This window comes from Narcine bancroftii, chromosome 4, assembly GCF_036971445.1.
Source record: "Narcine bancroftii isolate sNarBan1 chromosome 4, sNarBan1.hap1, whole genome shotgun sequence".
NCBI classification, from domain to species: domain Eukaryota; kingdom Metazoa; phylum Chordata; class Chondrichthyes; order Torpediniformes; family Narcinidae; genus Narcine; species Narcine bancroftii.
Genome location: NC_091472.1, coordinates 304215617 through 304240354, shown reverse-complemented (window position 1 = coordinate 304240354; position 24738 = coordinate 304215617). Strand labels below are relative to the sequence as shown.

The window sequence follows — 24738 nt, the reverse complement described above, 5'->3', positions numbered from 1 at the left end:
ACTTTAGATACTACGAGAAGGGTAGAAATAACCATGGTGTTTGTTTAGCTGCTATCTAATACTATGAAATTATCTTTAACACTTTACATGGAACCACATATACCTATGTGACAACCTTCTGTTAATTTTATTCTAAATATAGTTTCACTACTTATGGTATTCTTTCAGAGTTTCAATGCCCTTTCTTGAAAAGTTTCAAGAATGATTCATATAATGAAGGAAATTCAATGCCACCCTACCCCACATCCAAGTCATTGGTGCCAAAGGTTCTTTGTTCAATGCTTCTTCTCCACAATAATACTGAAGCAGATATAATATCTGAGTGAATGCAGGAACTGTAATACATTTATGTCATTAATCACATTAAATGAAGTATAATTTAGACCTACACGTTCACATCTAAATTTAGATCATTCAACCATGCTCATAAATGCATGTGTGCAATGACACGACGACACTGAGTGGTAGAGTGACACAACAGTTAGAGCTGTTGTCACAACTCCAACAACCAGAGTTCAATTCATTCATGTATGCTTTTCCTCTCGATGCCAAAGATGTTCTATTAGGTTAATTAGCATCAGAAATGACCACCTAATGCAGTTAGGGAAGTTGATGGTTATATGAGGGACCGGGGCGGGGGTGGGGGGGGGGGGGGAAGGGGGTGGGGAAATAGAAAAATAAATGAGGCAGATAGGAATGATCTGAGAACCAGCATTGGAACCATTGGAATGATTTGAATGGCCTCCTTTATTGTGGGGGAAATAAAAAATGAAACATGAAATCATTCAAGTACAAAATGTAGAAAATTTATTTAACAGCCAAAAATAGTTGAGCACATCTGTAGTTTGCACTGGGCTGCCATTATCCATTATATAAAAAAATTGACAGCGCTGCCAGAACAGCTGTAACTGCAGAACTGCCATTGGTGTGGACCTGGTAGAGCAGGGAGTGGTGACACAGCTCTTCTCTGCAGGGTCCTACTGCCTGGTTCCAATGCTGATGACTCTGTGCAGGCCTTAAACAGCCTGTTGAAGATGCCAACACTTTTTAAAAATTCTGTGTCCAAGATAGCAGCACCTAGGCTGGGCACCATACCATGAGAGGTTGAAGACTCCAGGGAGCAGTGCATCAGAAATGGAAAGAACAATGGAAGAAGAAGCCTGAGAGATTATCCTACAGGGAAGGTATCTACAATAGTGGACCAGCGTGGGCCTCAGTGGCTGAAGGACCCATACAGGCTGCAGGCTATTGGTAACTTGCAGTCGAAGGATTCACATAAGCTTCAGGTGACTTGCAGTTGTGGGCTGCTGGAGTCTGGCTCATGGGAACCAGGTATCAAAATTGGGATTTGAGAGGGTACTGAGGGCAAGAAGGGCCTCAGGCTCTGAAGGCTTCCTGATTGTGTCAGAAGTTTAGATCTGGAGCTTGTTGCCAATGGTTTGAACTAAAGTCTGTGCAGAGGCTGCAGAAGCGCTGGAGGAAAATCCACAGACATTCAGCGTGTCTGAAGTGACTCTCCTTTGCTTCTCTTTATCCTATTGTTTTGGCCTAATGGCGACTCTTTGTTTGCCTTAAGGCAGTCAAAAGTTGAAGTATATCGTGTATATTACATTTTAAGGTATTATGACATGAAAAGTAAATGAGCCTTTGAATATCACATTAAATATGATTTAAATGAATACAAACGTTTACAACATAGGCAAAAAAAATGTTCCAGAAATATAGATGTAATTTTAATCATCTCTCCATTGCAGTCAAAATCTTCGCTAGGATTCTCCTAAATAGAAGTGTCGCCGAGAATATTCTCCCAGAATCACAGTGCGGCTTTCGCGCAAACAGAGGAACTACTGACATGGTCTTTGCCCTCAGACAGCTCCAAGAAAAGTGCAGAGAACAAAACAAAGGACTCTACATCACCTTTGTTGACCTCACCAAAGCCTTCGACACCGTGAGCAGGAAAGGGCTTTGGTAAATACTAGAGCGCATCGGATGCCCCCCAAAGTTCCTAAACATGGTTATCCAACTGCACGAAAACCAACAAGGTCGGGTCAGATACAGCAATGAGCTCTCTGAACCCTTCTCCATTAACAATGGCGTGAAGCAAGGCTGTGTTCTCGCACCAACCCTCTTTTCAATCTTCTTCAGCATGATGCTGAACCAAGCCATGAAAGACCTCAACAATGAAGACGCTGTTTACATCCGGTACCGCACGGATGGCAGTCTCTTCAATCTGAGGCGCCTGCAAGCTCACACCAAGACACAAGAGAAACTTGTCCGTGAACTACTCTTTGCAGACGATGCCGCTTTAGTTGCCCATTCAGAGCCAGCTCTTCAGCGCTTGACGTCCTGCTTTGCGGAAACTGCCAAAATGTTTGGCCTGGAAGTCAGCCTGAAGAAAACTGAGGTCCTCCATCAGCCAGCTCCCCACCATGATTACCAGCCCCCACACATCTCCATCGGGCACACAAAACTCAAAACGGTCAACCAGTTTACCTATCTCGGCTGCACCATTTCATCAGATGCAAGGATCGACAACGAGATAGACAACAGACTCGCCAAGGCAAATAGCGCCTTTGGAAGACTACACAAAAGAGTCTGGAAAAACAACCAACTGAAAAACCTCACAAAGATAAGCGTATACAGAGCCGTTGTCATACCCACACTCCTGTTCGGCTCCGAATCATGGGTCCTCTACCGGCATCACCTACGGCTCCTAGAACGCTTCCACCAGCGTTGTCTCCGCTCCATCCTCAACATTCATTGGAGCGACTTCATCCCTAACATCGAAGTACTCGAGACGGCAGAGGCTGACAGCATGGAGTCCACGCTGCTGAAGATCCAGCTGCGCTGGGTGGGTCACGTCTCCAGAATGGAGGACCATCACCTTCCCAAGATCGTGTTATATGGCGAGCTCTCCACTGGCCACCGTGACAGAGGTGCACCAAAGAAGAGGTACAAGGACTGCCTAAAGAAATCTCTTGGTGCCTGCCACATTGACCACCGCCAGTGGGCTGATATCGCCTCAAACCGTGCATCTTGGCGCCTTCACAGTTCGGCGGGCAGCAACCTCCTTTGAAGAAGACCGCAGAGCCCACCTCAATGACAAAAGACAAAGGAGGAAAAACCCAACACCCAACCCCAACCAACCAATTTTCCCCTGCAACCGCTGCAACCGTGTCTGCCTGTCCCGCATCGGACTTGTCAGCCACAATCGAGCCTGCAGCTGATGTGGACTTTTACCCCCTCCATAAATCTTCGTCCGCGAAGCCAAGCCAAAGAAGAAGAAGAAATATTTTATAAAACATATTCATTCTTGGAGGTGGGTATTGCAGGTAAAGCTCTCATTTATTGCCATTTCCTAGATAGGTGCCATTTTTGTTTCCTGAACTGGTGATGTTTGTTTTGCAAAGATGCTTCAATAAAACAAGTTTAAAAATAGTTCAGTTTTAGTTTTTTTTCCTTTGTGGCAGTACAATAACGATTCTCCATTTCATTTTTCTAGTTAAAATAAATTATTTTGGTGTGTGACTAAAACAACAAAGGCCAACTGGTTAAAGATCACAGGCTTTCTTCCCTAAAAGAGGACTTAAATGATGATGGAGAATTTGTTTCAATCCAACAATTTCATCACTCTATTCAATACCAGTGTTTTCAAGATTTATTTGTCAACCAAATTCTAAAATGGTCACAATGGTATTTGGTCATCCTTTTTATTATTTTTTAATCCAAGTTATGAATGACTAATTATTCTTGCCTAAATACTCGAGAAATATTCAGTGGTTCTGTATATTTACTATTTCTACTTGAACAGAATTGGGGAACATCAAAACAAATAAAAATAAGTTGAAAACTGCAAAGAACATTCAAATAGCCAAAGATTATCAAACCAGTACTTAAAGTTATGTGCACATTTAACAAAAAAAAGTTTGCTAGTGTTTGCATCAAGCACAATTATTTTAGCCAATTAAAAACTCAAAATGCTTAAATTATAGTCTGATGAAACATTAATATCTGCTGGCAGGCCTGCAATTTCTTTTTCCATTGCATAAATATGGGAGAGCCATCTTGTATTTGGTAAATTTTATTCCCTTAATTACCGAAAAGCTAGAATGTGACTAGAAAGTGATTACTTTCCTTAAAAACTAGAAACGTCTATCCACACAAAAAAAATACTGTTTCAGTGAATTTATATTACTGTCATTCTGGAACCTGCCATTGTAATTGGAGATGTAACCCAAGAAACATCATTTGTTATACCTTGTGAATAATATACTTAAATTGGATCTTTTTTTAAAAAAGCACATTATATAAGATTCATTCTGATCCATCTTCCCCCATCCCCCCAAAATACTCATTTTTAAAGTCACAAGAAAAGTGGCATTAAAACTCAAACATACATATTGCTATGAACAGCAATTTTAAGGTGAGATGGACGACTACGTGAACAAAGTAAACCAAATAAGTGCAAAAGGTGAGTGAGATAAAAAGGGACAAGTGAGGCAAGTCACCAAAATGAACGAGGCAAAGACCATCTGAAATATATTTCAAAACTAAAGTAACTATACTGGGTTATGGAGCTTCTCTATCATAAAGGAGCCTTTATGAGAAAAATAAACTAATGATAGTTTTCAACTCTGAACTAAAAAATTGTTAAAGTTGTTTATCTTAATCAATAGCCATAATTACTCATGTGATGTTAGTTCTCTGCTTCCTTTTTATTTGACCAAATCAGTTGGAAGGATAATTGCCCGAGATGAAATGCAGGCTGGTAAGCAGTTAAGTGGAACAAGAAAACAAAACTCAAGATATACGGATAATATTAATGTAATTACAATGATATGAATATAATAAATTCTATTCTTCAAATGTTCAAATCTTTGCTGTTAATATTAATTTTGGAAGTTGCTCCAGTGGCAATTTGGACAATATTTTACAGTAATTTTGGCACCTATAAATTTAGGAGTCCTTCACTTTTGAGCCATTTTTGCTCAAACCATATGCATATTCTTCTATTCAGGTAATACAGGCCACGTCAACTCATTTTCATCCCTTGGAGGATTCAGTTATATTCTGGGACCAGAATTAACATTGAGATTTTAACAGGGCTAAATTATACAAAACATATATGCCAAAGATGTGTACATTTTTAAAGCTGCCTGAATTAATAAGCCTTTTGCTCAACTGTAGTGTTTCACTTGACTGCATCTTTTCCCAATTTCTGTATAGCCTTTATTAAAAAGATCTATATTTTCCAAGATAGAAATAAGATTACCTTTAGCATAGATGCAAAACCAAAGTTCTTTGCAAGAACATCTCAGTGACTGACTAGGAATTATAATTCAATAGCAATACTGACAAGATTTTAAAGTGATCTCACTATTTAATATGTATGATAGGAGGCCTCTTTTTGTTTAAATATCTTTCATCTTGTAAGTTAAAATGATAAATTGTGGCATATCTTCATTAAAGAGAAAACATAGGTTGCACTTTAAATAGAATAACTCAGTTGTGGTGTTTTGATACAAATTAAAAATGACAGAAAATTGGAAATAAATTTGGCTTTCTGCTTCAGGTAAAAGATGTTGAAGCCAAAAATCAGTTCAGAGGCTGCTTCAAACCCAGCTTTTGACTGTCTTTTGACCTCTGCTACCCCCTATGGGTGAGATGTGACAAATATCACAACATTATCTTCAAGCACTTTGCAGCAGTTGTGAATTCCTTTCCAAGTATAGGAAGGAAGTCAAAAGATAACTATAGTTCCAATGAACTAACACGGAGTCACATTAAGTGCATCCATAAAAGTACTGAATCTAAACAGTTATACTCCTCTCTATTGGAAACAGTGAAAGGAAGGGAAGAATTGGCATCTATAGATAGTAATTTATCCATGAAAGTATTACATTGTGTTTTCAAATCTGCAAAGCAGTTTTGACTTTTCTCAGATGCCTCAATGAAATCTCACTATTGATCAAAAGTAATATTGTAACTTGTAAAACCAAATTATAGTGACAAGAACTGAATATATGGCTTTGCCAATCTGAAGCTTTTAGTACTTTTACATTAAAGGAGAGGAGGAAAGAAAGATTGGCCAGGTAAAGATCAATTCTCAAAAAATAAATTAGGGTGCATTTATATATTCTAAACAACAATTCTTTAAAACTTCTCAAATGCTAATACTGCATTATAAAACCGTAACTAGGTCAGAATTACACTTTAGACAAGTATTCAATATGTAACCAAATTGCCATGACTTAACTTGCTGACAACATAATTTCTATTAATGCAATAGAACAATATTTAGTTGTAAATAGGAAAACCTTACATTGAAGCGTATGGAGCACATGCTGGTTTAATTAAGCATACACTGATTTCACAGACTAAAAGCCAACATACATCTCAAGAAATTAAGAACATTTCAACCTGGGAACATTGCATTTAGTTATGTACATCTTTATGAACCACCTAGCTTGTATGGTCATTCTTTATTTCGATTTCATTACAAAACCTTTAAAATAATTTCTTGTGTCAGAATTCCAGATCAAAAAAATCCAAGTTCCAATCTTAGATGCAAACATTAAATAATTCCATTTAACCCCATTTCCAATTTAAATTAAATAGATCTTTAAATGTACTTTTCTTCAAGATGAGGAAGATTAGTTTGGACCAGGGGAGACTTTGAAACAACTGTCAATGTGCTTACGAACTGATGCAGATATTTTTTTTATTACAAGGCAAGAGGATTTCTTACACCCTCCCCGCCCCCAAACCAAATATGGCATGGCACGCCATTCAATGCAGAGGTACAGTGTATGACAGAAGGATTGGTTGAGGTGATTCCCCACCAAAATAAGCTGCTACTCTACAAATGATGATGAGGCATGCAGCTTGCCTTTATTCTACATTTGTAACATCTAGGTCTAGGTTGTAGCAGTACCTCAGCATACAACTGATAATTATTTTAAAATGTCCACTAAAAATAAAATTATTCTATCATCAATTTCAAGTTGTGACCTAAAATTGCATGTTGCAACTTTTAATAAAGAAATAAAGTGCTTTTAGAAGCACTAATAATCAATCAAAGCACTTTCCCTGGAATTCAAAATTAATATTTAAAATACTGTATCGAATTTGTTAAGCAGCATTTGATGCCATTATGTGAACACACACAATTTTCCAACTTAAAAAAAGTTTATTTCATACAGAAACAGTTCATTTAAAAAATAAAGAATAAAGAGCAATTTTTTCAAGATTTGTAACAATTAGTTTTGAGGGGAAATTCATTCTCATCACTCACCCCTTTGAGCAGAACACTGAGTCTGCAATTAGCAGTTCAATCAGGTACGGGGAAAATGCCTCACAACTGCATCTTTCTAAGCATATCAACTGACACTGGTGGATGAAAAGTGATGGTATGGTGACGAAGCCCATGAGCAGTCTTGTAACTTTTCCCACATCGGCACTTGAAAGGTTTCCGGACACGTGTTTGAGTGCGATGGCCATTCTTGGCATGGTACTTGATTCCATTAACGTTCTAACAGAAATGAAGAATGTTTTACTATTATCCAGAAAAAAAAATTGTTTGGCTGCTACATATCTGATATAGTTTGCACAATTTCATATTTTAAGATAACTTAAAAGTGACAATATCAGTTAAAGCTAACACCTAAAGCTTGCATTTAATAAATATCTTTTACACTAAAAATTTTAAAAATTGGTTCACTTTCCTGCACAGTACAATCTTGAGTCTCATAAACAAAGTGTGATGAATCCTTTACTCTCATTTCTTTAAATATCACCAAATAAAGTCACCAAACACAGACATCAAAAAATTCCTATTAATAATTTTACCATAATGAAACATCGACTTATAAAGCAGCCAACTCAACAAGCACTTCCAATCTATAAAACATGATAAATAAACTCCACAAAAATCAATCTATCTGAAACCTTTTTTTGGTTAATAAAGTTAAATTGTATTAGTTTTAATACTATTTTATAAGAACACCTTAAAACAACCATACTTCCCATACAACTGAACTATCAAGAATGCAAAACTGATATTTGTGATCCTTTATTTTCCATCAATCTTCCTATCACACACAATGAAGTACCAGCAATCATTTCCAACCTCACAGACAACAAAACCAAGTTTGCAAGAAAAGTTATTGGATTTTATGAATATAAATGGAAACTATAATAACAGTTGAACTCTGCACAATGGTTTTCAGGTTATAGTTCTGCCATTTGATTTTTATTCATTTTTGTTCTTTTTCACCCATTTCCTCCCCAGATATGTTTTGTGTTTTATATATTTAACGAGTAGCAACGCTGTCAACTCTGCAATACAGATTTCTATTAGATCTAGCTCCAGTGGTGGGTGGGCTACGTTCTGCTTCCAATTGCCCTGAAATACTTGGAATTCTATGCAGCTTTTAACAATTATATTGTCCAGGAACCAGACGAAAGGATCAAGTTACTTTGCTGTCAAAAGGCATACCAATTAACAAATTAATGAAAATTTGCACTGGTTATGATTTCCCTCTCCAACGAAACGTAAATTAATCAACGGACAAAAAAAGCAAAACTGTTAGCAGAAACAACAAAATGACAAAATTATTTTTGTCAGAAATACAAAGAAATTAATCCAAGAAAGGATTATCAAGTTTCAACTTCACAAATTATAGCTTGTGTTCAATTAAAAGATTGCAAAAAGTAAATTATTCCTTTGCCACAAAGACACTTCAAAATGTACAGATGAGGCAGCTAGCTGGAAACAATTGATAATGGACACTGCAAATTCTGTTGCAATCAAGTTTTGAGCTGAACGATACAATTTACTACTGACTTTTTATCTCTACAGAATTATGTCACAACCAATGATAGTGAAGCTACAGTCATTACATCAGAAAACTCCAAGGCTATACATTCTGACAGGAATGATCTCTTTTCCAGATGGGTACACTATCACATCTTTATCTACCTCAAAAGTTTAGCACACAGTAACCCACATATTCTAAAATATTAATATGGTAATTGTGGTTATTACCAGAGTAAGTGAGAAGAATAAAATGAAAAAAGTTTTAAAAATATTAGTTTTAATTATACATAAAAACTATTTGCCTTACTTTTTTATTTTTTTGATTGTCAATGTAATTAAAGACATTTATGTCTTGTATTGTTTTAAGAAATTCTAGCTCATGATCATCTAACGTCGAAGTACTCGAGATGGCAGAGGTCGACAGCATCGAGTCCACGCTGCTGAAGATCCAGCTGCGCTGGGTGGGTCACGTCTCCAGAATGGAGGACCATCGCCTTCCGAAGATCGTGTTATAGGGCGAGCTCTCCACTGGCCACCGTGACAGAGGTGCACCAAAGAAGAGGTACAAGGACTGCCTAAAGAAATCTCTTGGTGCCTGCCCCATTGACCACCGCCAGTGGGCTGATCTCGCCTCCAACCGTGCATCTTGGCGCCTCACAGTTCGGCGGGCAGCAACCTCCTTTGAAGAAGACCGCAGAGCCCACCTCACTGACAAAAGGCAAAGGAGGAAAAACCCAACACCCAACCCCAACCCACCCATTTTCCCCTGCAGCCGCTGCAACCGTGTCTGCCTGTCCCGCATCGGACTTGTCAGCCACAAACGAGCCTGCAGCTGACGTGGACTTTTACCCCCTCCATAAATCTTCGTCCGCGAAGCCAAGCCAAAGAAGTGAGAAGAATAAAATGAAAAAAGTTTTAAAAATATTAGTTTTAATTATACATAAAAACTATTTGCCATCTTTTGCCTTACTTTTTTATTTTTTTGATTGTCAATGTAATTAAAGACATTTATGTCTTGTATCGTTTTAAGAAATTCTAGCTCATGAAAAAATTTGTTTTGTATATTAAGTTCCAAGTTGCTGCTGCATTGATGTTCTAGAAACCAATACAAACATATTCAATTTGCTGGCAAATTGCTTGCATGAATAGCATTCCTGTTGACGCTGGGACCTATTATAAATGCCAGAAATAGTTTCAGGTTGATACAAATAAAACCAAAATTTAAACTAATATTTACAACATAATCGAAAAAGTTATACGAGCTATGGCATTTAAGTAATAACTGCCACTACATGAAGGTCACGAAACAAAGAAAAACAACTGAAGCTAAAACCCAAGGAGCAAGTTGTAAACTGAAAATATCTAAAGATAAAACAATTTTTTTAAACAAGGGATCTCCTTAAATGTTTAAACTAAAAATTGGTAACAAATATGCCAAAATTTGATTTGACATTCAAGTGAAACAAAAATTTAAGTTTTTGAAATACAGTAACACAATTCATTTCTAACAAATTTGCAACCGTAACAACTTAATTTCAGCTACTCTGGTTTTATCAAAATGTAAAACTTTATATTCAACTAAAATCTCTGTGCAATTAATTAAACTTAGATTAATTCCATGACATATTTGGAGTTCGTCTTGCATTTTCCCCTCCTAAGGATCTGGTTTAGGCGCCCGTCTAAACCATTACCCTTTATTTGTTGTTCCTTCCATCGTACCAGGCATTCCAAAGACTATTAATCTGCCAAGTCTGCCTGCTCTTTCAATAATGTTTGAGCAATTCAGCTGGACGGCTCTCGTGCATCAGACATTGAGCCAGAAAGATTTCAAAGTAACATTGAATAGCTTTGTTATACTGGTAATTAAGACAGGACTGACATTCAAACATGACCTGGACAGGATGTGGCAAATTACTGTATTCTTTGTGTGAAAAGCTGTTCCCACTATGGTTAGCCTGGCCTCCGGGGAACTCATCATCTTCGCTAACAGTCAGAATGGGATTTTGTACCCTCTATTCCCTCTCCAAAACCTCATTCTAATGCATTTTTACAATTCATTGCAACATAGTGAGCAAAAGCTTAGTGATTTGCAAACTTTTGAAAAATAAAATCATTGGTTTTGTTATCTACTATTTGTTTCCTAGCAATGCAAACAGAAAGGCACCACCTTTTGATCAAGTGCAATTTTATTGACATCTTGCTTGTTGGCTGGACACAATACATACCTTGTACCTCTTTTTACAGCCAGGTACAGGGCAAGCAAATGGCTTCTCATCATCCCCGTTCAAGCACATTGAGCTGAGAATAGTCTCGGAGCTAATAGCATTTTCTGTTGTCCATGATTCATCACTGTCGGTGTCTTCACATTCAATTTCTTCTTCATCTAATTCACTGCCTGAAGTTTCAGAGAAAATAAACATATAGAAACGGTTATATTTTTCTAAACTAATCCATATTTGGATGAATTGCTCAAAACAAAGAATTTGGTTCACTCCACCTCCCTTTGAAACCATTATAAATAAATGACATTCATACCAACTCTCCAAATGCCCATTGCAAATGCTCTCGTTCTGAACTGCCAAAGGCATCCTGGGTAATTACAGTTCTGACACAGAGGGTGCCACAGTCAATACAAAGATAATTTAGGCAATGGTGAATGACAGCGCCATCCACTTTTGGGATGATCAAGGACACATCCAGCTGTACCAGACATCTGTCAGGGCCACGAATCATTTCAACTGGAAGCACAATGTTCAAAAAGCAACAGTGTGTGTGTGTGTGTGTGTGTGTGTGTGTGTGTGTGTGTGTGTGTCTTTGTATATTCATGGTCTTGTTCAAGCAAAAGAGGTAAGAAAAATAGTAAAAGAACACGTGCCAATCAACAGAAAATTGAGCAATTTTCATTTTAGACAACTTAAATAGGAATGTGTGGGACCACTTCACTTAGAAAAATACAATCTCCTTAAATTCTATAAAATGACAGTATGGTGATCAGAAAATTATGAGACAATCCATTTTTGGATTAAATTACCTGATTATTCAGAAGCAAAATGTAAACAAAAAGTGCTAACATCATTGCTTATGTAATAGAATAAAAATTCAGAAACAATGTTTAACATTATAATGCAGCCTGTAACCATTATTGTTGCAAATAGCCCATTTCTAACATAAATTCATGTAGATAGTTATTAAGGCCATCCTGGCAGAGACTGCTTTTGAACACCAACCAAATACGGAACCAAATCAGTCACATAACTGTCCAAAGAGTCTGCTCATATTTTGTTTAATTAAAAGACATGTAGGAGCAATTTCAGCTTTGCATATTCTGATGACAGAACATTGATACTCATTATTTTTAGACTTTAAACATTGAAAGAGTGTCAAGAATGCTTCCATCAGAAGAAGGATTGTAAAATTTTCAACATCAGCAAATTTTGCATTTACATGTCTGCAAATGACGCGTTTTTCATCGGATAGAGATCATTTTCAAACAACAAGATCATGAGTCTGTTGCTTTGTTGTACCTCTTAGCAGCCTATCTAATGACAGTAATTAACAGTCTGCAATTAGCATCCACTTCAGAAGACATTCAAATGTTAATTTGCCTTCTCTAATGTGCACTACAGCTGTGCAACAAGATACATGCCATGAAATGTACATGAAACAGGGAGCCCAAATTACTGTATTTCAGTTTGCATTTGCTTGGCAAAATTTAACACTTGAGAATGTAAACAAGACTTCCTTTAACCAACAGAGATATAACATAACCAGATATAATCATAATTATGGTCATGTTACAGTATTAGGTTATACTGATGCTATATTTTCAACGAGAATGTTTTACACACTAGAATTCTTTAAAAATAACTGGCTGGTTAACAAACTGTAGTCAATTAAGGATCACATAAATTTGCATCAGAAACTACTCTGTTCAGAAAATGCTAAACCTTTATTAGCCTGTGGACAGCTCTGCTTCAGCCAACTGATCATCTGATTACAACCTTATCAATCTACTATGGAGCAGTTCCAGGTCTCCTCAAGACTCCCAGCTATACAACAGAGTGCATCTCCCTCTATGAAAACATGAAGGGCTCCTTGTGCAAACCAAAATGATCTTTTTAAAAAAAATTATATAAAACCAGTAGATTTTTTTTAATGCTTTAGCTGTTATCATCAATCAAGGAGGGCCCACTGCAATCCACCAAGTATGCAGAGAATCTGAATGCATTGCATTTTACTTGGATTGGTTAATATCTTGGATTTATGTTTCGTTCTTCGAATAAAGGCAGCAGCACATCACAGAAGCATTTTCTATGGAGAAGGAAGAAATCTTAAATTTGCATTGATTCTTCCCAAAACTCATGACTTGTAGATTTTTAAAGATTAGAATACTACAAATCCAATAACATTTTAAAAGATCTATCAAAAGATACAAGATTTTTTTAAAAAGCAAAATGCTATCATAACATCAATAATCCTACAGGAATTTCTGTCATTCACAGAAAAGATCTTTTTTGCTTCCTATCACCAAATCTACTGCAATTACAAAATACTTGTTCAAATTTCAGCCTATTATTCCATTAATTGCCAAACACTTATATTCCCATTCTTGAGCTTTCTCCCCTCATCCTTTCACCTGCTTTCAGGCCCTCCATAAAATCCATCTTTCGCCTCAGCCTTAGTCTCATCTATGGGATGTGCATCAGTTACCATTTCAGGTTAAAGACACTTCATCAGAACTGGGAAGGAGAGATTAACAAGCTCATTTCCACTCCTTCCAGGTTCGGACAAAGGATTTCTACATGAAATGTTAACTCTTGCTTTTCCTAGAGATGTGATCAATGCATTTCCAGCATTTTTGTTTGCTTTTTTAAAAATTTTAGATTTCCAGCATTTGCAGATTTTTAAAGATTATTTTCAAGGTTTTGGTCTCCCTGTCTTAATTTCCATTTTTCCCTTAAGGAATGCAGAAATGCCTATGTTAATGTGTATTTAGAAACTGTAGTGACTTCTTCTGTTCTGTTGATTCAACTAATAAAGTCTCTTTATTCCAACCAAATTACACTGAATTTAAGTGTCACACATAATCACTAGTTCTACCAGCATCTTTGGATATCACTTCTGAATGGAGGGAATAACTCCCTCAAATTACTTAGTCAAACAAATCGTTATGGATGCCTTGCATTCTTTCATTGACAAAATTCAGTCAAATTAGAACTTAGTGGAATGAAAAAACTGTTTTGTACTCTTAATATGTTCTGCTAATTTTTCAGTATTTGTGCTTTCATTAAAGTCCCACTAACTTAAAACTATTCTGCATTAAACAAAATTTAAATGTACACGTTTTAGTAATTATCAAAACCAGACTGTTGTCAAGCTACTGCACATTTACTTGATTGATTGATTGAACCTACCAGTTGGAGTCCCACTGCAGGCAGAAGAGGATGGTGTAACTGGTGGTGTTCCTAGAAAAGCTGAGGTCCCATTGCCAGGGTGAGGTGATGCAGGTGTGCCTCCCCTTCCCACAGGACTGGAAAGAGCTGGTGTTAATTTGGCCTGATGCCTTTTTCTCATTTGTTCCCGTTCACGTCGAGCAGCTTCAGTCATAAACCTGAATAAATTCAGGAATATAAAAAAAGATGAAAAATGGAAAAGTGTTTACTGAGCTTGGAGGGCAGATATACATTCAGATACTTCAATCCTAATTGTTGCTAGTTAATTCTAATATTAAGGCAGTTACTATATTTGTAAGCCCAAAAATGTTTCATGGAAGGTGGAAAATCTCACTTTATTCATCCATCCCAGGGATTATTGCATTCAAATCATGAAAAAAAACCAAACATCACAAACATCTTCAATTATTCTCAGGATGTTTCAATGGATTAACATTTCTTGATTCTTAAAACTTCCCTCTTTTACCCCATGAGGAGAAAAAAATGCACAAGTTTAAACTAAAGTTGCAGCAATTTTGTCTTGAAGTTTGAATGAAGTTTATTTTTTTGACAATAGAAATTAATATATTTTTTGATTCAACAAAATCAACTAGTCTGCTTTGATTGGAAGTTTAAACTGTTAGATACTTGCAAGAGAAAATACTTAAGGGTTTACGCTGAGTTGGCATTTTTGTATTGATTTTATAATACACAGGTATTGTGATTTATGGAGCGGCCATGTCAGTTTAACAAGCTGAAGGACACACAATATCTCTAACATCATTAAAAATCAAAAGTCTCTTCAGCTACCATGGAACACAGTCATGCACTAAGGAAAGTCCCTGGGCAAAGGAATATCATAATTTCCTTAAATAAACACAATAAATAAGAATGAGCTGCTTGGTTTAAAATAAAATTCAAAATAGGATGACAACCGTGCCTTTGATGTGATCTTTTACATTAGATCCTTAAAAACAAAAGGATATGATGAGAATTGATGAAAAAATAAACAAAAGCCCAATCTGTGATGCACCACAGACTGCAAAAGGTTCTTGTGAATGACAGTAGCAGTTTAGTAAAACTAAGTAGCTTGCACAATATTTTAGAGTGAAGGCACATCTTTCAATACGGAGTCACAAAAAGGCCAAACTGAGCCAGGATTACAAATTCCTTCCCTAAAGCATGTGACCCACAAGAATTTTTAACATCAATATTGTTGTTTTACATTATTAATATTAAATTTTTCTTATTCCAAATTATTTAATAACTTGATTTTAAAATTCCTCAGCTGTCACAGTGCAATTTGAATTTGTATTTTGAATCAATAGTCCAGCCCTCTGAATTATTGACATAGTAATTTAACTGCTATAGGTCTAATGGGGACCAAATCAAAATCCTCAAACTGACTAACACCATAGAAATACCTCCATAAGAATTGCAATGGTTTTCACAATCATCTTTTCAAGATTTGGACATTATCCTTGTCTCTGCCTGACATGTTCACTTACTATAAATTAATAAAATGAGAATGATCAAAGTTATTTATCATGTAAAATTATCCTAAAAGGGGTTCATACAGTTGTGGTGTCAGTGAGAATTAAAATATAGTCCACTCTGCTTCCAGGTGAAATTGAACTTGGTCAGGTTATAAAGATGGGTCTAGCAAAATAACATAGGGATTGCAAACAAGGATGAAAGATTTTGAAAGCACCGGAGAATAAGGTACTATCTGTTGGGGACATGATAAAAGTTCAAATTTATTGTCAAGAGTGCACACATGACATCAAATAAAACCTGGAGATTCTTTTTTTGTGGGCAAGGCAGAATTACCAGTATTGATAGTGCAAAAAGGTGCACATACATGTAAACAAATAAAGAAATGTAAACAAACTGTGCAGTAGAGAGAAAAAAAATCAATAAAGTATAAAATTAAGAGTCCTGAAATGAGTCTCTGATTGAATTTGTTGTTGAGGAGCCTGATGGTGGAGAGGTAGCAGCTGTTCCTGAACCTGGTGGTGTGAGTCTTGTGGCATCCATAATGTTTGGGACAAAGATATTTTTTTTTCCTTTACTTGCCCCTGTGCTCCACAGTTTTAAATATGTGATCAAACATTTTACATGTGATTAAAGTGTTCATTCCAGATTTTATTAAAGGTTACTTGTATATATTTTGGCTTGAGTACATAGAAAACTCAGCACTTTTTATACATAGTTCCCCATTTCAGGGCACCATAATGTTTGGGACATTTGGCTTCACAGGTGTTTGTGATTACTCAGGTATGTTTAATTGCTTCATTGGTGCAGGTATAAGAGCGAGGGTTGCTTCTAAGCTTTTGATCAACTTTCGAGTCTGTACTCGCCATTTTTCAACCTGAGGACCAGAGTTGTCCCAATGAAAGTCAAAGAAGCCATTAGGAGGCTGAAAAACAAGAAGAAAACACGAAGAGACATCGCCCAAACCTTAAGATCACCAAAATCAACAGTTTGGAACATTAAGAAGAAAGAGTGAACAGGTTTGGATGTGTCAATGTCTACAGTCCGCAGAAGGCCTCATGAAGAGAAATTTGGAGGCTACAATGCAAGATGCAAACCACTAGTTAGCCGCGGAAAAGATGGCCAGATTACAGCTTGCCAAGAAGTATTTAAAATAGCCTTCAGAATTCTGGAAAAAGGCCTTGTGAACAGATGACCCCAAGAGTAATATGTATCAGTGTGATGGCAAGAGTAAAGTGTTGAGGTGTAAAGGAAGTGCCCAGGATCCAAAGCATATCACATCAATTGTGAAACATGGTGATGGGGGTGCTATGGCCTAGGCACGTATGGCTGCCACAGGTTATCGACATTGATGATGTAACTGATGATGGCGGTAGCAAAATGAATCCTGAGGTGTATGGAAAATTTTCATCTGCTCAAGTTTGGGCAAATGCCTCGAAAATCTTTGGACAGCACTTCATCCAAGATAATGATCCAAAACGTACTGCTAAAGTAACAAAGGAGTTTTTCCATAGCTAAGAACTGGAAAATTCTTTTAGTCACCAGATCTAAATCAAAATGAGCATCTCTTTCATATGCTGAAGAAAACTTAAGGGGACAAGACCCCAAAACAAGCCGGAACTGAAGATGGCTGCAGTAGAGGCCTGGCAGAGCATCACCAGAGAAAGATACTCAGCACCTGGTGATGTCTATAAATGACAGACTTCAAGCAGTCATTGCATGTAAGGGATATGCAACAATGTACTAAACATGACTACTTCAATATTACATCGCATTGCTATGACCCAAATATTATGGGACTAGGTCAAAACAAAATGTACACAATATCCTCAAATAAAATCTGGAATGTGCATTTTAATCACGTGAATTGTTTGATTACACATTTAAAACTGTGGAGCACAGGGGCAAACAAAGGGAAAAATGTGTCTTTGTCCCAAACATGATGGAGGGCACTGTACACCTCTTTCCTTATGGTGGGAGCAACAACAGAGTATGTGTTGGATGGTGGGGATCCTTGATAATTGCTGCTGCTCTCCGACAGCAGCATTCCCTGTATAACTTCTTGATGGCGGGTGGGCTCTGTCCACTACCTTTTGCAGGGCTTTCCGCTCAGGGGTATTGATGTCCCCATACCAGACCGTGACGCACCTGGTCAGCACACTTTCCTGAAAATAATTAGCCCCTTGGTTCTGGTGACATTGAGCGCGAGGTTTTTGTTGGTGCCCCATTCAAGCACATTGTCAATCTCCCTCTTGTAAGCTGACTCATCACCCCTTTTTATATAACCCATTGTGTCATCAGCAAATTTGTAAATGTTGTTGCTGCCAGATTGAGCCACAGAGTCATAGGTGTATAGCGAGTAGAGCAGGAGGCCAAGAATGCACCCCCTGTGGTGCTTCAGAACTGATGAAGATCGTGGAGATGTCTTACCAATCCTCACTGATTGTGGTCTAGAGGTGAGGAAATCAAGGATCCAATTACACTGTGGGGTGCTGAGTCCCAGGTCTTGGAGTTTGCTGATCAGTTTTGAGGGGATGATGATGTTAAATGCCACCAAACTGTAGTCAATAAAGAGCATTGTGATGTCTACACCTTTGCTGTCCAGGTGTTCCAGGACTTTATGTAGAGCTAGTGAGATGGCATCGGCCATAGACTTGTTGCTATAGTTAGTAAATTGGAATGGATCCATGTCGCTGCACAGACAAGAACTGATGTGCTTCAATACCAGCCTTTCAAAACTTCATCATTATGGATGTGAGTGCCTCTGGTCAAAATTCATTTACACAGGTTACCACACTCTCCTTGTTTGAGGCCCATTTGAAACAGATGGGTACCACGGCCTACCAAGATATCCATGAATACACCTGGCAAGTTGGTCAGCACAGGTTGTTAACACTCAGCTGGGTACTCTGTCTGGAGCGGATGCTTTTCTTGGATTCACACTCCTGACGGCAGCCCGGAATCGGACTGGAGAGGACCATCAGGGGACATGGGGGTGCACAGTGATGGTTCTTCAGTAATGAAGAAATGAAATTTGGTTAGACAGAATGCAGGTGAAGATATTTTAGTTAGTCTGATGAGGGACAGAGTTTGAAAAGCCAAGGTAGCTCTAGTGTCGTCAAGTAAAACCTGAAGTAATCAATTACACAGAAAAAGGTTACAGGAGCAATGGAGAGTAAGCAACACTGATGCAGTTCAATTGAATGCTGTACTTAAGGGGTAACATTTCAGGATTTTGATACCAAGACGCCACAGATTTGGGATCCACCTGCATGAGCTGAGAAAGTGGCATACAACTGAAATTGAGAATACAGAGTTTTTAAATGGGAGCACATTCGGAATTAAACTCTGGCTCAGCTACAATTTAATTCTTTGTATTTAATAAATTGATAAGAGTGGTTGTGAAACTGTGATTAATAATGGATTGCTAGGATTAACAACATACATGTGTGAGTTAATGTTTGATGGGGGATACTGTGTAATAAAGAATGCAAGTTGCAAACAGTAGAAATTTATAATGGAGTATGCTACACTAGACCAGGATGAAAAGTGATTGGCCCCAAGCAATACATTGGTTGCTAAACATATCCTCACTAAATAAGACACTTAGAATGAGCACGTTCTTTCTTTTCTCCATCTCCTCGATCATTTGGGCAGATAAATATAATAATGCCGAATATGGCTCCAACACAACATTTGGGCCTTGATTATGACATGTCCAGTTCATTTCATACATTTACACTTTTGTTCCAATGGCATTTTAAAACAAAGACTTTTCTTTAAATAAAATGCAGCCTCTTTAAATGATTATGCTAAAATATGTTAAACTTAAAACATGACAAATATCAAAGATCTTCAAAAACAGTGGAAAGTGACAGTTTCTTTTCTCTCTCCATCACCCACTGTTAAAGTAAAATCCAGTGACTAATATTATAAAATAGGCTAAATCAAGATAATTTTCCAACAGTTACCATAAGAAAAATAAATGTATGTAACAATGTTGATCTTGTCCTACATAAAGGAAACTGAAAGGTAAGTACTTCATTTACAGAATTTAGCAAATACTAAGCAGTGCAAAACGCTGGTGCAGTGAGGGCAGCGGGGTGGGGGGGGGGGGGGGGGGGGAAGGAGATGGTGGTGTGATGTCTGTTCTTACTCCATTTTATTTCTTAACTCTCATAAGACCTATGAACAATCAATAAAATATGTACCATAACTATCAAAGAATTACAAAATTTAAGATTCCAAAAGAAACATGCAGCACAATTTCATAAGCTTCCTTCAGCAGTTAAGCAGAAGGACAAATATAAAATACAGCTGACCTCAGTGGACAACCAATTGAGTATTTGAAATATTGCTAGAGTTGGACGCAACTGCATAAAAGCGAGAAAAACTTTACCCAAGTTTAGGCTAGTCAAACCATATCTGAATGCATATTGCAAAACTTAAATGTCACAGATAAATGCATATGCCTCTCAGATCCTACCCTCACTGACATACTCAATGAACAATGAGGGCAACATTTTTCCCCCATATATCTCTTTATTTTGAACCTGTTTTAAAAAAAAAGCATCTGCCCAATATCAGCACAAAACATGGAAAATGATATTGAAACTAAAATTTACAGATAGGTAATGTTCTTAAAGTATAAAGTATATTTCTGTAGAAAGGTAGATTGTCAAAATAATCCCTGAGAACTTAAAAAAAAACCCCAAAAAGTTGTTTCTTAAAATTGTGGCTCATTTTTTTGGGGACCTCATTTCCAAAATACAAAATTAACACTGTAAACACTGAAATCAAATCTTTCAAACATCAATTTATGGCCCAAATTCTCTTCGATCTTTGTTTAATTTCATTTCATCAATAATATACACTTATTATAGGGTTCTGACAGGAAGCTACAGCTTTTGATAAATTATACATCTCAAGCTAGTTTTAAAATTTGAAACCCAAGTGCTAATTATCTATACGGCCTTAGTTAATAACGAGATTTCTTGTTGAGTATCTGATCACAGCATGGGCATCATTTGTCAAGGATGCTCAAGTCTACCTTAGAGACCGGCTTCTGCAATTCTCCCAAGTCTACCATATGTAAAATTGGGATCTTTGTTTCTATAATAACCTTTTATTAGAGAACTGACATAATGATTAAGTTCACTGAAAACACATAGACTGAATTAGATGATTACCCTTGCTGTTTTAAGCAACTCAAAATTACAACAAGACAAAATAATTAATATTGAATTTTAATTTGATGTGTTCCACATTTAAACCCCAATTTGCAAAGTACACCTGGAAAGCTGCCACTGTTCAATTGCAGTTTAAGCTGATGAAAGACAGACTCCTGCAGTTTGAATTGCACAAGCATATAAAGCACGCTTTTCCATGGAACTAATAATATGGAAAAAGTAATGACTAAATCCTGATCTTGTCACAATGCACATACTTTTAAAAATGAGCTACTGGTTTTTCCAAAAAGTTACAGACTTTTTTTTTAATTTTGAGAAAAATATGTGTCCCTCTATTTACTGTTGTTATTGATTTGATGAAATCTTTGAGCCAAATTGTGCTGACACAGCCATTCTCATGAACTTTCATGCACCTTATACAGTGGTCAGGAAGGCTAACCCAGAGAAGTTGCTGTAAACAGAGTTGTGGTTCAGGAAGTTTTCAACAGGCCTGTATTGCGTCCAGCCAACAGACCTTTTACCTTGATGAGGTCGCCCCATTCTTTGCACTTAGTGAGATGGGGTTTTCTCATCCCTTGAGAAAAGATGGAGCATCAAATCCAGGACTGCCTTATACTTTCAGTTAATTAGCCTGTCGGTCTCCTGGTCAACAGTCATCATCACGACAGGATTTTAAAGGAGCCCACAAGCAGTGGACAATTCAGTTTCTTCATCTTTACAGCTTGATCCTTGTTTGTGGAAGAGACTGTAAAGATGAAGAAACTGAATTGTCCACCGCTTGGTCCCTCTGACGAAACACCATGTTTATCAGGATACAACTGTATGCCAAGCATTACATCAAGGATATAATCTGACTGAAGTTGGCCTTCCCAGTAACTAGCAACTTCTTAAACACTACATTTGGATCTGCTTCCACCATGATTCCTGGCAGCCAATTCTAGGCAACCCATCTGCTGAACCTTGACCCACACAGCTCCTATAACACAATTCCGCACTCCGCCCCCCACCCCCCCCCACCACCACCACAAACATATTCCATCTACATTGTGACATTTTTAATCTCTGCTTCTTTTCTAATATATCTTTGTGCACGTATGTCTATTTGTTTGTTTATTCTTCATGCAAATCAATATGGAGCCCTCCAGAAATGTCCAAGGTGGTTCAGTAGGAGTAACATTTGATGCTGAATGTCATGACCACATTGAATTTAACCTTTAAGGTCACATGAAGTTTGAAAGTGATTTTGACCAGCTTGCACTGACTTGCATTACTGTTGATTATACAAGTATTTACCAGCACTAACTTGCAATTCTGTTTACTATAATTGTGGTAAATTTGATGCTGAATGTCATGACCACATTGAATTTAACCTTTAAGGTCACATGAAGTTCGAAAGTGATTTTGACCAGCTTGCACCGACTTGCATTACTGTTGATTATACAAGTATTTACCAGCACTAACTTGCAATTCTGTTTACTATAATTGTGGTAAATTTGATGCTGAATGTCATGACCACATTGAATTTAACCTTTAAGGCCATATGAAGTTCAAAAAAAAATTGAACTTGCACCAGAGACACCTCAATTAGTTACAGTGCTGTGATCAATGTACATTCAGAATCCAGGACTATCAAGACAAGAAGTAAGAGAGTCCCTTCGGAGACAATGTCTGTGGATCCCGCCACTTTCTCCAGTTAATATCCATAGACACAAGTCATCCCGCCTGTTCCAGCAGTGAACCGGAGCTCGAGGCATCTACGCCACCCTCCTTAGCCCTTGTTCTCTACTCCCACAACAATACCTGGCGGCAGAGGCCTCTCAGGCGCCCTGCTCACCATCAACACTCTGAAGAATCCCAGTACCGATATCAGATTACTCAAAACCAAATGCCTTCAGATTACTGTGATTCCTTTGACCGCTGAGCCATGCATTGGTTCATTGCATTGATCCTCTTCTAGGATTCTCCTTCTCAGCAGAGGGAAAGGGTGGAGAGAAAGGCATTCTGCTCTGGTGCCCTGCATGCTGCTTCTTTAGAGCCTGTAACAAGGTCTAAGCTGCCTACTGTCGCATTCTATCAGCAAATTAAGCCTGAATGGGGCTGTTTTACAGGACAATCGGACAGTAGGACTTTGTCAAGAAGTGCTGAAAGTATCTATTCCCTGCTCCTTCTGCACCACTGACAGTAATGCCATCTGCAAACTACAAACCCTGGTTGTCTTTTTTTTAAAACTGACTTTCCAACTCCCTAAAATCATTCTGCAGGATCCCATATCCCTTCACTGGTACCAATATAGACCACAGCCTCTGGCTGCTCATCCTTCCTCTCAGAATATCCTGTACCCTTTACACATCCTTGAACCTCGGACAGGGAGGCCACACACCATCCTGAAGCCTTAACTAGCACCTTTCTATGTTCCTAACTATAGTCTCCTACCTGGCCACCCCTACCTGCTGAGCCTCGGATCCAATCATACTGCCTCTGACCTGGTTTTCCCTGCCACTCTGATAGCTCAACTCCCCACCCCCCACATAACATATATATATATATATATATATATATATATATAACAATTACAGCACGGAAACAGGCCATTAGGCCCTTCTAGTCCGCACCGAACCAAACACCTCTTTCTAGTCCCACCTCCCTGCACAATGCCCATAACCCTCCATCTTCTTCTCATCCACAGACCTGTCCAACCTTTTCTTAAATAATACAATGGACTCTGCCGCCACCATTTCTCCCGGAAGCTCATTCCACACGGCTACCACTCTCTGAGTAAAGAAGTTCCCCCTCATGTTACCTCTAAACCTCTGCCCCTTAATTCTTAACTCATGTCCTCTTGTTTTAATCTTTCCTCCTCTTAACGGAAATAGTCTATCCGTATCCAAAGTAAATAGTCTATCCGTATCCAAAGTAAATAACAGTATCCAAAGTAAATACCTGCCAATGTAGGGAATGTCCACTGGGAAATCCTGCAGTTTGTTTACTCCTTTATTTCTCCAGTTACCTGCAGTTGCACCTTAGGTGTGTCCTCAAACTATAACTGCTATCCATGATCTTCTCAGCATCCCAGATGCTACCAAGTTCGTCCAACTCCAGTTTTCATATCTTTTATGTGGTCAGTAAGGGATGCAGCTGGATGCCTTTCCCACAGCTTTAGACACCAGGGATATTCCCACATCTTGCAGAAGGTTTTCCAACCCATCTGCCGCTGAAGATAATGGATTAAAGGAAAACCTTTTCCATCCTTACCTATACCTCTACTCAGTCCTCGTTGCTGAAGCCTCTTTACCAAAGCCTCGGCACTTACCCTCAATCACTGCACTTGCATCACAAGCACTGGCAATTTCCAAACAACCTCTCCAAAAAGTCTGTTCCGCTGGAGGCTGCCTTTTGTTTGCTGCTCCCATTGGTCGTGACTGAAAGCTGACTGGCTCTCACCATCAACTTCTGCTTTTTTTAAAATAATGCACAATTTACAGAAAAATTCCTTTGCAGTACAGAAATCGACAGGAAAAGTCACCTGTCAATGCCTGTGAAGATTAATTAAAGTTCAAATGGAAAGAAGCCGTTTAGAAAGTTGCAAGAAATAGCAGTAAACCCTAGGATCAGGTGCATTCTAGAACTCAAAAGAGAAAATTGGGTCTCACAAAGCTGAAAAAAGTATTTTTTGAAGAGGTAATCAAGAGGATTGATAAAGTCAGGGCAATGGACATGGTCAAAAAAGTCCGTACAGACAAGGTTTGTTATGGGAATGCGCATGAGCACGTTACATCATAAAGGGAGTTACATTCATATAGCGTGT

At 37.9% G+C, this 24738-nt stretch overlaps 1 protein-coding gene and 1 long non-coding RNA gene across 7 annotated transcripts in view; one reads left to right on the top strand and one right to left on the bottom strand.

Moving 5' to 3' along the window:
* LOC138762198 (juxtaposed with another zinc finger protein 1-like) overlaps positions 1 to 24738 on the bottom strand; it is a 163372-nt gene that overhangs the window by 24001 nt on the left and 114633 nt on the right. For 3 of the 6 annotated variants that reach the window (XR_011356814.1, XR_011356815.1, XR_011356813.1), the window contains exons 3-5: positions 14233 to 14429; positions 11044 to 11213; positions 7295 to 7531 (exon numbers count right to left, since the gene is read on the bottom strand). Coding sequence is in view for 3 of the 6 variants with exons in the window: in XM_069935794.1 (XP_069791895.1) it covers positions 7355 to 7531; positions 11044 to 11213; positions 14233 to 14429; positions 17893 to 17972 (624 nt within the window). In the remaining 3 variants the exon portion in view is untranslated. Of the gene's footprint in view, positions 1 to 6369; positions 7532 to 11043; positions 11214 to 14232; positions 14430 to 17892; positions 17981 to 24738 lie in introns of those variants that run through there. The other 3 variants (XM_069935792.1, XM_069935793.1, XM_069935794.1) reach the window with 2 other exon arrangements.
* Positions 18098 to 24738, top strand: part of LOC138762199 (uncharacterized) — a 29143-nt gene continuing 22502 nt past the window's right edge. Inside the window, exon 1 of the long non-coding RNA XR_011356816.1 lies at positions 18098 to 18498. This is a non-coding gene — a long non-coding RNA (uncharacterized lncRNA). The remainder of the gene's footprint in view (positions 18499 to 24738) is intronic.